At 40.1% G+C, this 18,757-nt stretch overlaps 1 protein-coding gene and 1 long non-coding RNA gene across 3 annotated transcripts in view; both read left to right on the forward strand.

Moving 5' to 3' along the window:
- LOC137221185 (uncharacterized) overlaps positions 1-18,757 on the forward strand; it is a 386,417-nt gene that overhangs the window by 328,329 nt on the left and 39,331 nt on the right. The gene's annotated exons all lie outside the window — the stretch shown is intronic.
- The window catches only part of NPR3 (natriuretic peptide receptor 3), a 63,446-nt gene that overhangs the window by 10,532 nt on the left and 34,157 nt on the right, over positions 1-18,757 (forward strand). For both annotated transcript variants that reach the window (XM_067730472.1, XM_067730473.1), the window contains exon 3: positions 13,782-13,948. In XM_067730472.1, coding sequence (XP_067586573.1) covers positions 13,782-13,948 — 167 coding nt within the window. The remainder of the gene's footprint in view (positions 1-13,781; positions 13,949-18,757) is intronic.

Consider the following 18,757-nt stretch of genomic DNA (forward strand, 5'->3'; position numbering starts at 1 on the left):
ACACATCAACGTAATAGAATAGAACATGTCAAAGTGTGTCACACATAGCATATGTATGGTTTCATACAACTTTTATTTTAGGAATATGATTACATGTTTGTGTGTATATATTTATGCATGTTACACATGTATTTGTAATGGACCACAATGTGAAATAAATAAAATAACCATTACTGTAAATCGAGGTAAAAAATTTTGAAAGGTGCTGCTCCCAGTCCCTCCTCCTTCTAGATTACTGTCTCTTAGCTTCTCTTATAAAAATTTGGGGAGCTTGGGCTTTCCTGGTGGCGCAGTGGTTGAGAGTCCGCCTGCCGATGCAGGGGACACGGGTCCGTGCCCCGGTCCGGGAGGATCCCGCGTGCCGCGGAGCAACTAGGCCCATGAGCCATGGCCGCTGAGCCTGCGCGTCCGGAGCCTGTGCTCCGCAACGGGTGAGGCCACAACAGTGAGAGGCCAGCGACTGCAAAACAAACAAAAAAAAAGTTGGGAAGCCACTAACAGTTACGATCAAAAGCATTTAACTCCTTAAAATGGATCTGGGGAAGTTCCCAGGGTTCCTGTGATGGAGGGTGTTCTAGGAAGTCATCAAGATCGCAGGTATAAAACATTTTCCCCAAATGTGGTTAGGGCTCTCTCTGAAGTAAAGAGTGTAGGGCTATGGACCATTTTCTCAAGTACTGCACGTTGGCAGTTACAGGGGAACTGTAAGTGTGTGTATCACGAACAGCATGTTCATGCTGAGCTCCACTTCTCAGTTATCATGGTCGAGATATAGTTAGATGGGATCTAAACCTTAAAGCATATGCCTCAGTTTCCTGCTCTGATAAGCTCCTGGCTTACTTAAGCAGTAGATCATTGTGTATAAACATAATGAATCATACTTCTCACGGGAATAAAGCAAAGTTGTTGAATCAAAAGTAACCTCTCTTCCTGTAGCGGATAAAATTGAAGATTTGAGGCTTGCAGGATAAACACCCAGTTTTCCCCTGCTTGCTCCCATCACTGTCTTTCCCCCTATCTTTACACAAGCAGAGTGGCAGTTTTGCTTCTTGACCCAAGATCAGAATGTAATTACATCATTGGTTACAGTATTGAATTCATTGAGACAGTGGTAGAGACTGGTGAAAAATGAAAAAAATTTATTCTGAGTTTTGCAAGTTGGCTACTGCAAGCATAGCATTTTGAGGCAATGCATGTGAATGCATATTATAAGTGCGCAAGTACAAATTAGGTACTGGAATTCCTTTCATCCACGGATAGAGCTTGCATTACTTTTCCCTGCTCATTACAATACACAAGTATTACAGAAAATTTGAGAAACATAGAAAAGCATAGGGAAGAAAATAAGTTACTGAAACTCTGCCATGCAGATAAAGGTACATTGATAATATTTAGATGTCTGTCTTGTCTATTTTATTAAAAATTATATTTTTATGAAAAATGTTCAATAAAATGATCATACTATCTATAGTATGGATACATAGTATTTTATAATGCTGATATGCCATCTTTCTTAATCAGTCTTTTGTTTTTTAATATTTATGTCGTTTCCAGCTTTTTGCTGTAAGAGCAATGCTATATTAAGTTGCCTTGCCATGTGCATTCATGTGTGCACATACATACACACGTATGTATGTGTGTGTAATCTGTAAGACAAGCTTCTAGAAGTAGAATTCTGGGTCAAATGTTACATACATTTAAATTTTGATAGATATTGCCAAAGTTGTCCTTTAAAGAGGTTTGCCAATTTACATTTTTGCAACGGTGTATGAGATATTTTGTTTTCCTGTATCTCTGTCAACACTGTATCATCTAACTTTTAAATTATTTTATTTGTTTGAATTTCTTTTTATGTCCATAAGCAGAGTTTTGCAGTTTTCTTTATTTGAATTCTGCACCATTCTTGCTGAGTTCATTCTTAGACATTTTATGTTTTTTGGTTTTTATTATGTTCATGATCTTTTCCTATTACATTTTGTAACTGTAGTCGTTATATAGAAAACAAGAATTCCACATATTAAATCCTCTGTTCTAATAGATTTTCTTAATCACTTTCAAATAATAACAATAGTTATGCCTCCATTTTGATAGTTGAATGTTATATTTATCTTTCTTTTCTTACTGCATTGGCCGTAGCCTCTAGAATAATATTATATAACAATGGTGATACTTAATTTCTAATATCTTGTCAGAAGTAGATGTTAAAATATTCTTTAGTTTATGAAGTGTGGTTTTAAAAATTGGAAGTGAGTATGAGTGTTATCAAATATATTTTATCTGTACTTTTAATAAATTTCCTAGTATTGAGCCATTATAGTATTCTTGGAATTAAGCATAGTTTGTCATGATTTTTTTTAGATGTATTGCTGATTTTAACTTTTTAGTGTTTTATTTACGATTTTTGAATCTATACTCATGAGATTAGACAGTTTTCTTGCATTCAGGTGGTATTGTCAGATTTTAATATCAGGTTAATATTAGCTTTATAAAATTAATTGGGACACTTTCCATTGTTTTTATGCTCTAGAACAGTTTATATACCATAAGAATATTCCTTGAAACAATTCAACTCTCGATCTGGACCTAACTTCTTTTCAGAGGTAATTTTTGGAAAATTGAAAAACAAATCTATTTTGAAATAATTTTAGATGTACAGAGAACTTTAAAAAAAATAGAGTTTGTGTATACTCTTTGCCCAGATTCCTCTAATGTTAACAATTTAAATGGGCATAGTACAATTATCAAAATAAGAAAATTAACATTAGTACAATACTACTGACTAAACTACAGGCTTTATTTGAAATTTACTACGTTTCCTCCGAATGCTCTTTTTCTGTTCCAGGATCCAATCTATTTAGTTGTGTGTCTTCTTTTTGTTTGTTTGTTTGTTTTTTTTGCAGTACGCGGGCCTCTCACAGTTGTGGCCTCTCCCGTTGCGGAGCATAGGCTCCTGATGCGCAGGCTCAGCAGCCATGGCTCACTGGCCCAGCTGCTCCGCGGCATGTGGGATCCTCCCGGACCGGGGCACGAACCTGCGTCCCCTGCATGGGCAGGCGGACTCTCAACCACTGCGCCACTAGGGAAGCCCAGTTGTGTGTCTTCTTAATCTTCTCTAGTCTGTGATAGTTCTTCAACCTTTCCTTGTTATTTATGACCTGACACTTTGGATAAGTCTGTTATTTTGTAGAATGTCTCTCAATTTGGATTTATCTGGTGTTTTCAAATGATAAGTTGAGTTTACACATTTTTGGCAAGAATACTACAAAAGTGGTGCTGTATCCTTCTCAGTGCAAAATACGAGTGCATAAGAAGTCATGTATATGTATATACATAGGTATATGACTTACTATTGGCTTTATGTATGTATGACTTATTGTTGGTGATTTTTGGGACAACTTTTTAAAACTTATTTTTCCATTAGTTCAGTTTTTCTGCTTCTTGAAAACTGAATTACATGGAGTTATACAATGTGCTCTGATACAATCTACCAAATCCTTGGTTTTTCTTTTTTCAAATTTTTAAAAATTTATTTATTTTATTTTTTAAAACTTTTTACTTTATATTGCAGTATAGTTGATTAACAATGTTGTGATAATTTCAGGTGTACAGCAAAGTGATTCAGTTATACATATACACGTGCCTATTCTTTTTCAAATTCTTTTCCCATTTAGGTTGTTACATAATATTGAGCAGAGTTCCCTGTGCTATACAGTAGGTCCTTGTTGGTTATACATTTTAAATATAGCGGTGTGTGCATGACAATCCCAAACTTGGTAACTATCCCTTCCCCCGACCCTTTCTTTCTGGTAACCATAAGTTCGTTCTCTAAGTCTGTGAGTCTGTTTCTGTTCTGTAAATAAGTTCATTTGTATCATTTCTTTTTAGATTCTGCATATAAGTGACATCATATGATATTTCTCTTTCTCTGTCTGACTTACTTCACTCAGTATGACAATCTCTAGGTCCATCCATGTTGCCGCAAATGGTATTATTTCATCCTTTTTAATGAATGAGTAATATGCCATTGTATATATGTGCCATATCTTCTTTATCCATTCCTCTGTCGATGGATATTTAGGTTGCTTCCATGTCTTGGCTATTGTAAACAGTGCTGCAATGAACATTGGGGTGCATGTATCCTTTCAGACCATGTTTTTCTCTGTATATGTGCCCAGGAGTGGGATAGAGGGATCATATGGTAGTCCTATTTTTAGTTTTTTAAGGAACCTCCATACTGTTCTCCACAGTGGCTGTACCAATTTACATTCCCACCAATGGTGTGGGAGGGTTCCCTTCTCTTCACGCACTCTCCAGCATTTATTTTTTGTAGATTTTTTGATGATAGCTGTTTTGACTGGTGTGAGGTGATATCTCACTGTAGTTTTGATTTGCATTTCTCTAGTAATTAGCGATGTTGAACGTCTTTTCATGTGCCTCTTGGCCATCTATATGTCTTCTTTGGAGAAATGTCTATTTAGGTCTTCTGCCCATGTTTTGATTGGGTTGTTTGTTTTGATGATATTAAGCCACTTGAGCTGTTTGTAAATTTTGGAGACTAATCCCTTGTTGGTCACATCATTTGCAAATATTTTCTCCCAATCTGTGGGTTGTCTTTTTGTTTTATTTATGGTTTCCTTTGCTGTGCAAAAGCTTTTGAGTTAAATTAGGTCCCATTTGTTTATTTTTGTTTTTATTTCCATTACTCTGGGAGACAGATCAGAAAAAATCTTGCTGCAGTTTATGTCAGAGAGTGTTCTGCCTATGTTTTCTCTAAGAATTTTATAGTGTTCAGTCTTACATTTAGGTCTTTAATCCATTTTGAGCTTATTTTTGTGTATGGTGTTAAAGAGTGTTCTAATTTCATTTTTTTTACATGTAGCTGTCCAGTTTTCCCAGCACCATTTATTAAAGAGACTGTCTTTCCCCCATTGTATAGTCTTGACTTCTTTGTTGTAGATTAATTGACCATAGGAGTGTGGGTTTATTTCTGGGCTTTCTATCCTATGCCATTGATCTATATTTCTATTTTTGTGCCAGTACCATACTGTTTTTTTAAAAAATTTATTTATTTTTGGCTGCATTGGTTCTTCGTTGCTGTGCGTGGGCTTTCTCTATTGTGGTGAGTTGGGGCTACTCTTCGTTGCAGTGTGCAGGTTTCTGATCACGGTGGCTTCTTTTGTTGTGGAGCATGGGCTCTAGGCTCACGGGCTCAGTAGTTGTGACTTGCAGGCTATAGAGCACAGGCTCAGTTGTGGCGCATGGGCTTAGTTGCTCCACGGTATGTGGGATCTTCCCGGACCAGGGCTCGAACCCGTGTCCCCTGTATTGGCAGGCGGATTCTTAATGACTGTGCCACCAGGGAAGCCCAGTACCATACTGTTTTGATGACTATAGCTTTGTAATATAGTCTGAAGTCAGGAAGCCTGATTCCTCCAGCTCCATTTTCTTTCTCAAGATTGCTTTAGCTGTTCAGGGTCTTTTGTGTCTCCATAAACATTTTAACATTTTTTTGTTCTAGTTCTGTGAAAAATGCTATTGGTAATTTGATAGGGATTGCATTGAATCTGCAGACTCCCTTGGGTAGTATCGTCATTTTGACAGTATGGATTCTTCCAATATCTTTCCATCTGTTTGTGTCTTCTTTGATTTCTTTCATCAGCATCTTATAGTTTTCAGAGTTCAGGTCTTTTGTCACCTTAGGTAGGTTTATTCCTAAGTATTTTATTCTTTTTGATGTGATGGTAAGTGGGATTGTTTCTTGAATTTCTCTTTCTGATCTTTTGTTGTTAGTGTATAGGAATGCAACAGATTTCTGTGTATTAATTAATTTTGTAACCTGCAAATTTACCAAATTCATTGATGAGCTCTAGTAGTTTTCTGGTACCATCTTTGGGATTTTCTACATATAGTATCATGTCATCTGCAAACAGTGACAGTTTAACTTTTCTTTTCCAATTTGGATTCCTTTTATTTCTTTTTCTTCTCTGATTGCCATAGCTAGGACTTCCAAAATTATGTTGAATAAAAGTAGCAAGAGTGGACATCCTTGTCTTGTTCCTGATCTTAGAGGAAATGCTTTCAGCTTTTCTCCATTGAGTATGATATTAACTGTAGTTTTGTCATATATGGCTTTTATTATGTTGAGGTATATTCCCTCTGTGCCCGCTTTCTATAGAGTTTTTATCATAAATGGGGCTGGATTTTGTCAAAAACTTTTTCTGCATCTATTGCGATGCTCATATGGTTTTTATTCTTCAATTTGTTGATGTGGTGTATCACACTGATTGATTTGTGGATTTTGAAAAATCCTTGCATCCCTGGGATAAATCCCACTTGATCATGGTATATGATCCTTTTAGTGTATTGTTGGATTCAGATGGCTAGTATTTTGTTGAGGATTTTTGCATCTATGTTCATCAGTGATATTGGCCTGTAATTTTCTTTTTTTGTGACATTTTTGTCTGGTTTTGGTATCAGGGTGATGGTGAGCTCATAGAATGAGTTTGGGAGTTTTCCTTCCCCTGCAATTTTTTGGAACAGTTTCAGAAGGATAGGTATTAGCTCTTCTTTAAATGTTTGATAGAATTCGCCTGTGAAGCCATCAGGTCCTGGGCTTTTGTTTGTTGGGAGTTTTTAAATAACAGTTTCAATTTCAGTGCTTGTGACTGGTCTGGTCATATTTCTGTTCTTCCTGGTTCAGTCTTGGGAGATTGTACCTTTCTTAGAATTTGTCCATTTCTTCCATGTTGTCCATTTTATTGGCATACAGTTGCTTACAGTAGTGTCTCATGATCCTTTGTATTTCTGTGGTGTCAGGGTTTTTCTGATTATATCCCCTTTCTTTTCCCTTTTACAGCCTGGTTGCTTAGGCTTTGCGCTCGGCTGTCACCCTGCCTGAGAGTCTGTGCCATGTACTAGCTCTTGGCAAACTGACATAACCCTGCCCTTCCCCTGCAAGTCTTAGTTTCTTCTAATGATAATAATAGTACTTATCTCATGGCATCAGGCTGAGTAATAACTGAGGTGGTGTATGTGAGAGAAACAGAAAACTGCTTGGAACATGATGAGTGCTTAGTAAATGTTCACTATATTTACTATTAATTTTAGTTTACTTTGACCATTACATATAGTACTTTAAAAGTGATAAGTTTGTACATTTTCTTGTGGTGCAGTTATATAGCTTGATTTAGGCCATACTTTTTTTGTGTGTGTGTGGTATGTGGGCCTCTCACTGTTGTGGCCTCTCCCGTTGCGGAGCACAGGCTCCGGACGCGCAGGCTCAGCGGCCATGGCTCACGGGCCCAGCCGCTCTGTGGCATGTGGGATCTTCCCGGACCGGGGCACAAACCCGTGTCCCCTGCATCGGCAGGTGGACTCTCAACCACTGCACCACCAGGGAAGCCCTAGGCCATACATTTTTTTGTTACCAAATTAGTCAACTTTTATCTAGTATATCCTAAGGACCTGGGTGCATTAGGAATTATATCTGCCTGCAAATAACCAAGACTTCCAGCTATAGTAATTTAAACAAATGTAGAGGTTTATTCTCTCAACTGTAAGAAGTGCAGAGGTGGGCAGTCCGGGGCAGAATGATGGTTCCATAATGTCATCAGGGACCCAAGCTTCTTCTTGTTTTCTACTCCCTCAATCCTAGTGAATGGCATCCATCCTCAAGATCATGAGATAGTGGCTAGGATTCCAGGGATTGTGTCTTAATTCTAGGCAAGACAGAAGGGGAAAGATGAGAGGCAAAAAGAGATCCTTTTCAGTTGACTCAGTTCTGTTTGAAGGGCTCTCTGGAAGCCCCACTCATTAACTTTCGCTTACGTATCATTTGCTACCCGTGGTTGGGAGGGGGGCCAGGAAATGTGTGCTTTTAGCTGGGCTCACTGCTACCCCACATCAATTCAGGAATCTGTTACTAAGGGAGTAACAGAGAGAATGGATGGGAGAATGGATGTAGGGAGGTTTGCCGCAGACCCTGAAGCACTTTTCCTCTTCAGAGTAGAAGCAGTAAATAGAATCTTATGGCAGGCACAGTGACCTAGACCAAGGTTCTGGTGTCTGTCACTCATAAAGGACTTTCTCTGAGATTTTTATACTCTAAGAATCAGATGTATTATCCTGAAAATTTCTCCAACATCCTCTTCTCCCTGTGCTTCCTCACATCAAAGTCTACACCAGTTCTAGAAAAAGGCTCTGTTTTAAAAAATACTTGAGATTGGTTTTTTAAGAAAACATATTGATAGCGTGTCCATATTTACTGATTATTAGATTGTCTTGGTGAGCACTCAGAAAAATTCTCAGATCTGCCCCAATTATATTGTTACAGGAGTTCTGAATGTATTATGAGGGAATTCAAGTGATGGAAAATAAGATTGAAAGGATAGGTTTTAAAAAAATCCAGAGTGAAGATGATATATATTGCGCTGCAGGGTTTTGAATAGCACCTGTTGGCATTTTCATTCGCTGGCATTATGTTCTTTGGATGTAAGTTAGGTGGAAAGTCATTTGCGCAATCTTGTCTGGGACTCTAAGGTTATTGTAGAGCTTTCCTGACTGCCTGAGAACACAGAAGCACTCAGTAAGGTGAGGATGGGAGAATTCCAGGGCTGGTCATGCACATAAATTACTTGACTCGCTAAAAGTAGAAAAATGGCAGAAAAACTGGGGAAGGGTTGGATTTATATTTTGCTATTAAAGTGATATATTCCTGTTATAGTCAGTTTAGGGTAATGAGAAAAGAGAAGGAATTCTCACACAGTCTTTCAACTGTAAGAGTTGTTAAACCACGTTTAGACACTTCTTCCTCTGATATTTCTTCCTCTGTTACTTTTATTTTTAACATTCTTGTCCTCCACTGAATTTGAAGTTTTAAATCTTAGAACACACCAAACTTTGATGAGATGAATGAAGAGCAGGCACCGCACTGGAGTTTGGAGGCTGGCTTGCGTTTGAATCCTGCTTCTACTTATTAACCAAGTGACTTCGGGCATGTTAATCTCCTTGAGCCTCAGTTTCCTTATCTGTAAGATGGGGATCATACTTAAATATTCCTCATAGAGTTTTCATTAGGATTAAAAAATGAAATGCTCCAGGCAAAGCCATTCACAATGGCATCGCTCAGTAAGTGGTGCTGTTATCACTGATGGGAGAATCTGGACCAGCCTCGCTCAAGGCAAGCAGGTAACTCCTGGGTATTTGGAGAGGTTGGGGTGAGGCAGGGTGGCCAATCCTTTTGTCTCACTTAATTGGCTTCCAGAGGGCAAGAGCCACGTACTCTGCAGCCAGCCCAGGTGTACTCCAGGCATCATTTTTTGGATGTAGTCTGTGATGTCTCAGCTCCGTCATTCAGCGCACATTTACCGAAGGCTTTCTATGTGCTGGGTCCTCGGTAAGTACTGAGAGCTACAGGATGACACAGTTATCCCAGTACTGCGGCTCTCACCAGCTCCCTGGCCGCAGGATTGCCAAGCACAGGGCTTGGTGCTGAACAGGTTATTTCCTCTTTCACAAATATTCTGTACCCTTCTCACTCTAAATGCAAGCTTGGGGCTCCATGATGTTTAAAACCAAACCAAACAAAGAAAGCAAATTCACTTTCCCTTATTCCTGAAGCAACTGCAAGCATCACCTTCTCTGCCCTACTTCTCATTAGCCGACTTCTTTCTCCTCTTCTTAATCCCTTGTTCAGGACCATTGTAAGAGTATGACAACAAGACCCACCACTCCTCTGAGAGTGTTAGGTCGCCGCTGACCTTCTCATCACCAAAGCCATCAGCCTTAGTGCAGACCGTGCCTACATGCCTCTAAAGCAGTGTTGTCCAGGGGAACTTTCTATGATGCTGGCTGTGTCCTACTGTGTTGCCCAGTACAGGAGCCACTGGCCACATGTGACTATTGCACATTTAAAATGTGGCCAGTGCGAGTGAGAAACTGAAATTTTATTTAATCTTGAGTAATTGAAATGTAAGCAGTCACCCATGGAGCTAGTGGCTGCTACAGTAGAGCTATATACAGCTCTAGTCCTTGCCGTACTGTTTCCGCCCATTTCTTTCCGGAAACCCTGTTTTTCTTAGCTTTGGTGGTACAGCATTCTTCGGGCTTTCTCTTAGCTCTTCTGTCTCCTTTTAGTCCTTTGCCCACTAAAAACAGCGTCCCCAAAGTGTGTGTGCTCACCCTCCGCCCTCTGCTTCTGGGTACTAAGTATAAGACATATGGACGTGACAGCCAGCATCCTCTCTAGCCCTCACTTCTCTTGCTGGCTTCAGACCCCTCTTTCCAACCCCAGCCTGGTGCTGCCCCTTGGGTGCTCTGTAGTCAGTCACCTTGGATTGACCATGACCCTAACTGAAATCACTGTCATTTCTGTGTCCACGTAACCACTCCTCCTCCCTCTGGCTCTGCTATTTCTTCTGACAACCATTTGCTTTTCCCCTCTGGCATCACTGGTGACGCGCGTACCTCTCGGCTGTCGTTCACTCCCTCACTCTTGTAGAGTCTTCAGATTCCTCTTGCACAGCCCTCTGCATTCATTCTCAAGGGCCCTCCCTCTTTTTATGATTATAAAAGCAGTAAATATACTGCTGAAAATTTGCTAAAGTCAGAAAAACACATAAAAAAAGAAAAGAAAAGAAAAGATGCCTGTAATTCTAACCACCTGGAGAGCCATGTTCAATTTTTTGGGGGGTGTGACTTCCCACATATAACCTCTGGTAACCCCTTGCCTGGGTTACTGTGGCTGTGAACCCTCAGCGTCTCCCAGTCTAATCCATTGCTATTTCCCAAGGCATGAGTCTGATCATGTCATTCTTCTGTTCCGCTCGTAGATCTCCAGAGGCACCCAGTGTCTGCTGAATTAAACTTGTCCCCACTGATGGGGCATCATGCCAAGCCGACCTCTGCTTTTCCTAGGGTTCAGTGGCCCTGAGAGGTTACTGACACAGTACAATAAGAAACACACACAAAGCAGGAAGTCATAGTATCGGTTATGGTTGTGACTAGATATCTATTTAGTTTGGCTTACATTTACTAAGCACTTTTGTTTCCACTCTTCTTTCTTTCTTTTTTAAAATTTTTGTTTGTTTTTATTTTTTGGCCATGCCACACGGTAGTGTGGGATCTTAGTTCCTCGACCAGGGATTCAAACCCATGCCCCCTGACCACTGGACCGCCAGGGAAGTCCCTTCTTTTTTTCTAGAAAACGAAACCCCAAGATCATTACCTTTTAGATTGTGGTAGACAGATTTATTGTACCGTATTTCACTTCTTTCAAGATTAAAAAAAAAAGTTTTTTCCATATTAGTAACTAAGATAGTTGCTGTTTCCAGTTCTATGTGAATTACACAGCATAATACCCTATAGGGTTATTTCCTTTCTTGTGCCTGGAGGGTTCTCTTACTCAAAGCCGAGAAACTCTGACCCTCATTGCCTAAGAAACACCATTCCTGCTGATTCTTGATACCTCGAGTCAATTAAAAAAGAATCAATACATGTGGATTGCACACCTAGAAGAAATGGGTTCCTTCATGGGTTGAAGATGGACATTCTTAGAATTTGGGGTCTTGCTGGCAAATGGATTTGGCCTCTTGACAGAAGGCTGCGTTGTCCATGTCTTCAGCACCCAGAGGGGTTGGCCCTGGCGGATGACAGTGTCACACAGCTCACTTGCCCTCTGAGCAAGCGCCGGCATAGCTGTGGCCTCCCTGGGGTTTAGGAGGTTTCATAATGGAGGAGGAGGACTTCATCAAGTTTTGTTCAGTGGCTTGAAATTTACTCTTGTGCTCATTGCGAATGGATCGAGCCCTTAATGAATTCTGTCCTTGACTCTGTCTTATTTATCTTTTAACAGCTCCCTGGCACATACTAAGCAATTAATAAATGGCTGCTATTTTTAGGATTATGATTAAACAGATGCCTCCACAAACAAATTCTTCGTCTCTGCCTTTTCTCATGCTCCAGACAGAGGTTCCCAGCTGCCCACTGGATGTCATGCACATTTGCACCTCTGCCCGTGCCGTAGATTCTGCCAAGCATGCTTTTCCATCCCCTTCTCCTCTTATTAAAATCCTATTCACACATTTAGGGCCAGGCTGATGCCTCCTCCTGGCATGAAATTTCCCTCTTTGGAGCTGGTTACCTCTTCCTCTGTACTCTGCGTGGTTTCCATGTACCACCGCCCGCCCCGCATAGTAAGCTAACTGTTACCCTGTAATGACTTCAGGTGTTTACATGCCCATCTCTAAATTCCCCTCTTGAAGTGGTGGAGACTGTTCAAAACATTTATGGTGCCCACTGTGCTGGCTGTCACAGAAACTTGCACGTAGTTCAGTTAATCCATGTTTGTCTGATTTAAGCTATGATAGAAATTCCAAAACCACCAGCTCCTAACTGAACTTTTTCTGTAAGAGTAGCGCAAGGGCCATGGAGCCCTGGCTGCACATTCCAGAAGCATCTTCTCTTAGCCGCTGGGCTCTGGGCATCTGCACTGGACTCTGGGCTCAGGGCAAACAAATGACTGTGATGTTGGACTCCAGCTGGTTGAATGCCTTGTTGTATTTGCAGAGATCTCAAGAACTCATAATGATAATTCACAGAATTATTATTATTATGGTCAAAAGTTAGAGGTCCATGTTTCCTTTTGGGGTCCTGCAAGCCACATGTTTTCTCAAAAATGAAATAAGAAAGAGAAGAGGAATGATTCTTATCCATGTAATTTGCCTTTGCTTTTGTGAAAGGGAGAGCTGTGAAGCAGCGGGGTACCCAGCTTCTGAATGCCGCAGTTTCCTCATCTGTAAAATAGAGAGGATAATTGTACCCACAGTCACGGGATCTTGTGAGGATTAAATGAGTTTATAAATATAAAGTGTTCAATAACTAAGCTTTTACTATAATATATATATACATATATATATATATACACTCAATAAATGTTAGCAATTTTTATTTTATTACTATTGATGCACAGATCGACTTGTCCAATAAATAATCTTTTTGATGTTGCCAGCACTAGAGAGATATAAATCCTCAAGTTCACCTAAGCTACTTTTCAGTCTGAAGAGATTCGAGAAACATTTCAAGAAATATCAATAATCTCAAACCTTTTTTTTTTTTTTTTGCGGTACGCGGTCCTCTCACTGTTGGGGTCTCTCCCGTTGCGGAGCACAGGCTCCGGACGCGCAAGCTCAGCGGCCATGACTCACGGGCCTAGCCGCTCGGCGGCATGTGGGATCTTTCCGGACCGGGGCACGAACCTGCGTCCCCTGCATCAGCAGGCGGACTCTCAACCACTGCGCCACCAGGGAAGCCCTCAAACCTTTTCCTTTTAGCACCAACTTTATAATACTCGTGTTGTCGTACATAGCCATCCCTGCCTTCCACATCTACATAGTGTCGGGTTTACTGTAGCGCAGTAACATCTTGGTTGACCTCCACAGTTGATTAAAAAATATTAAAAACTAAGTGTGAATGGAAAGGAATAGACCTACTGCTTACTCCTGCAGTGCTGCAATTCTTGGGGGCTGAAAATTAGTTACAGGGTTATTATAAGGCAATGAACCCAACAGTGCTTTTGTTTCTGCCTCACATTTCAAAGGAACACGTGTTCTTCTCCTTTGAGGATCTTGACATTGTCACTTTCTATCCAAGTGCAAAACTTGTGACAATACCTCCTGCCCCAGCCACCAAAAGAAACATGTAGAGACACTTCGCAGTTGGAAAGGGAGAATGGCCCCTTTATGGTGACTGGCTTGGAATTGTAAATATTTTTCCTTCTCCCGTAGGAGATGGCTCATGGAAGAGAGGAGACAAACACGACTTTGAAGCTAAGCAGGCGTACTCATCCCTCCAAACAATCACTCTACTGAGGACAGTGAAACCTGAGTTTGAGAAGTTTTCCATGGAGGTGAAAAGTTCTGTTGAGAAGCAAGGGCTCAGTGAGGAGGATTACGTAAGTAACTGATTATGAGTCTAGACCTTCGCATCCTGAAAACAGTCTTCGAATTAAATCAGGTGTGATAAAGCGTCCTGTTCTGAACCATTCCTAGGTTCTCGTCTGAATGTCACTCTTGCTTCCTGTGTTTTTTTTTTTTTTTTTTTCTGGCCAGCTCTCCTCCCTCCTCCCCACCAGGCGCCCATCACCCCACGCTTCACTTACACTTTGCCCGCTGCTGAAGGAAGGGAAATTGCTTTCTGTGGGTACTTGTGGTCATTCTGAGCAGAGACCTGGAGACTTCCATCACCTATTCTGCTAGGAGCGTGTTGGGGGAGAAGACGGATGAAGGATTGCCAAAGTTTTGCATGCCTGATTTTTCCAGAGCTTGGTGAGGAAGGTATTTTGGATTTTAGAAGGCTCCTTCTTTTGGTAATCTGTCTTAGCTTCGTGGCCAGTCTGCTTCTCTCTTTTGTGGCCGTGTTGTCGCCTCCTTCTGCTGCAGGCTGTTCCCTACTGAAGTATTCCAGAGTGTCGCACACCATTAGTGAGGTTGTTACTCATGCCTATTCCAAGAGTGGACTGGAGTCAGGAGCTCAGGCCAGGCTCAGGATTAAGTAGAGGGACACCTAGCTGTGTGATCTGGGGCAGATTCCTCAGTCTCCCTCATTCAGATGAGGATGGGAGGGTTACAGATAATCTAGCTGAAGTCTTTAGCACTGTCAGGTCAAAAAGTTGGAACTCAACGAATGGTGCCTCTTTTGTACTATTGTTATAAGATCATGCCTATCTTTATAGGAATTTGCTACCAAATGACATACAAAGTGTCTTATAAACATGCATTAATGTCTTAAATGCGATTTATATATTATACACGTATCATTTAAAATACCTTTTGACTTTCTAAATTAACACTGTCTTCTAGATATGTAATGTGAGCCACAAATGTAATTAAAAAGTTTTTAGTAGCCACATTAGAAAAAGTTTAAAAAAAACAGATGAAATTAATTTTAATAATACATTTTATTTCACTTAAATAGAAAAAAATCATTTCAACATTTAATCAGTGTAAAATTATGACTGAGATTGTATATATTTTTTTCTTGTATGAAGTCTTTGAAATCCAGTGTGTAGTTTACCCTTACAGAGTATCTTAATTCAGTTCAAGTGCTCAGTAGCAATAAGTGGCCAGTGGCTGTCATGTTGGACAGGGTGTTCTTAATTATGAAAGAAGTAGAGCCCAATTTGCAGAAACCTATGATAGTGTTGTCATCATCCGAATCTTTTGCCTCAGGAATGTGAAAGGACACAAAGGACATTGTAGTTCTCTTCAGTAGTTCTGCCAGAGGTGGCCTGTGTCAATATTGAAAACATCCAAGTCTTATACCTATGCCACTGTATGTTACTTTACTTTACTGGGTTCATATTAATTTTCTGGTTTAAAAACTCAGAAATGGTGTCCTTTTGTCTAACCTCTTTCCTAAGGTTGTTGAAGTTCAAGTATTTCAGTACAGGTCGTCCAACATGATGATACTTAGTGGGCGAAAGTTGGCATTCCATTGCACTATCAGGTACATCTTCTTGGTCATTAGTTATCCTGTGTTCAGAATGTTAAATCTTATTTTAATGGTAGTCTAGGCAAAATCTCCCTGGAAGGTGTACCTACTCCAGAGATCCATAACACATTCCAAATCCAATACTGCTGCTTTAGAGATTATTTGTAGTTGTAGATTACAATATCGCTTCCCTCTGATGGTGGGATCATTAAAACGGATTTTATACATAACTAAAAATGATAATGTAGAAATTGGAGCTCCTCATAATGACTTATTCTGTCTTTCGTAGTTATGTGTGTTTTAGCTGTGCTCTTTTGAGTGCCACTGCAGCCGTTTATCAGGTTAGTTTAGACAGGTGGTTGTGGTGAGTATCGTGGAAGAGGGAGATACGGGGCCTCGCGGAGGCTAGAGCTTGATCTCCTGCAGTGGGAGATGCTGGAGCGGAGTAACAAGGCTTGGTGGTCTTCATCCTAAGCCTCAGCTCTTTCCTCATTCTTGCTGCTTCTCATGGGTTGAGACAACTCATGGGTTGTCTCATCTACTTAGAATTTCTGTTAGTGACACCCATCGTGAGCTCTTCAGTCCTTGTTACTGGATCTCAAATCCAGCAACTTGGGTGGACTCTGCTCTAAAGTTTTACCATGCATTTTCTAAACAACCACAAGACCTGTGAACAGTAACAGTTTTGTTTCTTTTCAGTTCTTCTTTTAAGTATGCTTAATCAAGAGATATTTAATTACATTGTCTATTAAATTAAGTATAATTAATTAAATTAAAACTTTTAATGATACTGGCTAGGATCCCAATACAGTATTGAATATAAGTAGCGGTAGTGGGCATCCGTGCCTTGTTCTGAACTTTAAAGTGAACAGCATGTAACAGATTTCATATCTGTTCACATCACCATTTAAGTGTGATGTTTACTGTGGGGTTTTGGGGAAAGAGTCTTTATTAGATGTGGAAGTTCTCTTTTATTTGTTTTTATTTGTTGGTGAGGTTCTGTTCTGGCAAAATGATACCCTTTATTAGGATAACTGAAACAAAAATAGCACAGAAAACATAAAGATTCACATAATGTAGATTAGGAAAGGATCTGGACACAGGTTTTTTCTTAATTGAAGTATAGCTGATTTACAATGTTGTGTTAATTTCTGCTGTACAGCAAAGTGATTCAGTTATACATATATATATTCTTTTTCATGTTCTTTTCCATTATGGTTTATCACAGGATATTGAATATAGTTCCCTGTGCCATACAGTAAGACCTTGTTGTTTATCCATCCTATATATACTAGTTTGCATCTGCTAACCCCAAACTCCCACTCCATCCCTCCCCCACCCCCCTCCCCCTTGGCAACCACATTTCTGTTCTCTATGTCAGGACACAGCTTTTGATTGTAGGCATTGTAAACTAAATGATATCCTTGACCCCATGTCATGTATGCTAGTATCACAGTCATCAGACTAGCATGTGGTTGGCGTCTTTGGAAAGCTTGGGATCTTCTCAAGATGCAAAAATTTGGAGCTTAAAAAATTTTATAAGGCTATACTGAAACATTAGAAGGATGGAATGGCAATGGTATTTTTTAATAAAATTATTATTATATATTTTAAATTTACCAAATTTTGTTATTAATGTTGCTTTGTTTCTCCCCCTCTCTTGTTCTCTCTCTCCTTCTCTCTTTCTCCCTACCTTCCTCTCCAATTCTTGCCTTCTCTTTTTTTAAAGTGACTTTTTAACTGAGATGAGTGCAAATTTACATGCAGTTTTTTTTTTTTTTTTTTTTTTTTTTTTTTGTGGTATGCGGGCCTCTCACTGTCGTGGCCTCTCCCGTTGCTGAGCACAGGCTCCGGACGCGCAGGCTCAGCGGCCATGGCTCACGGGCCCAGCCGCTCCGCGGCATGTGGGATCTTCCCGGACCGGGGCACGAACCCGTGTCCCCTGCATCGGCGGGCAGACTCTCAACCACTGCGCCACCAGGGAAGCCCACATGCAGTTTTAAGATGCAATATGGAGACATTCCTCGTATATAGTGCCTAGTTTTCCCCAGTGGTAACATTTTGGAAAACTATATGTAAGATCACAACCAGGATATTGACACTGATACAATGCACTAATTTTACTCACATTTCCTCAATTTTGTTTGTACTTATGTGTGTATGTGCATGTGTGTGGGTATTCAGTTCTGTGGAATTTTATCACCTGTGTAGGTTGGGGTGTTTGAATATTATCAAATGCGTTTTCTATATCTATTGAAATAATCAGATTTTTTTCTTTATTCTGTTATAATGTGGTGAGTTGCATTACCAGGCTTTTCCCCCTGAACCCCAGTTTTATTGAGATATAACTGACATATAACATTGTATAAGTGTAAGTACAACATAAGGATTTGATATTTGTATATATTGAGAAATGATCATCACAATAAGTTTGGTTAACATTGATCATCTCACATAGTTACAAACAAATTTTTTTTCTGGTGATGAGAACTATAAAAATCTACTATCTTAGTAACTTTCAAATATACAATACAGTATTGTTGACTATGGTCATCTTGCTGTACATCTCATCCCTGGAATGTATTGATATTTATCTTATAATTGGACATTTGTATCTTTGAACCACCTTCATTACTAAAGTTTTCTAACTTTAATAATCTCTGCACTCCTGGAATAACTCTGCTCTCTCTCTATACCAAGTCTTAAACTCCTCTATTTCCCAGTTCATATCTTGGAGAATATAATTGTGGTCGAACCTGTACAAGTTTGCCTTGGTGGAGATTTCCATGCTGGGTGGTCTCAAAGGCTATTGGCAGCCTGTAGATTAGGCTCTCTAGGTTGGAAGTCCACTCCTGTGTCACTCATCTCTGGTGGGTAGTTGGGCGGGTACACGTGTGCGATGCGATGGAAAATAGGATTGCTTAGGGCTGGGCTATCATTGGGGCTCTGGGTGTTGCACGTACTGTAATTGTCTCATTATTACCACATGTATCTAGGACAGCGTCTCCGCCATTCCTTTGGGTACTATAATAGTATTTTTAAAAGTATATTTGTCCTTTTACTAGTGAACCTGGTGGAAACCTTATCTATTCTGATGCATCATCTTTTAATAGGGCCCATTATATTGGGACATGGTATAGCCTGATGGTGAAGTGTGCAGGCGTGGGGTTTCACAGACCTAGCTCTGCGTCTTACTGTTTTGGTCTTGAGCATGTTTCTGAAACTGTGCCTTAGTTTACTGACTCTAAAATGGGGCTAAATAATTTTTAAC

This window comes from Pseudorca crassidens, chromosome 3 (genome assembly GCF_039906515.1).
Source record: "Pseudorca crassidens isolate mPseCra1 chromosome 3, mPseCra1.hap1, whole genome shotgun sequence".
NCBI classification, from domain to species: Eukaryota; Metazoa; Chordata; class Mammalia; order Artiodactyla; family Delphinidae; genus Pseudorca; species Pseudorca crassidens.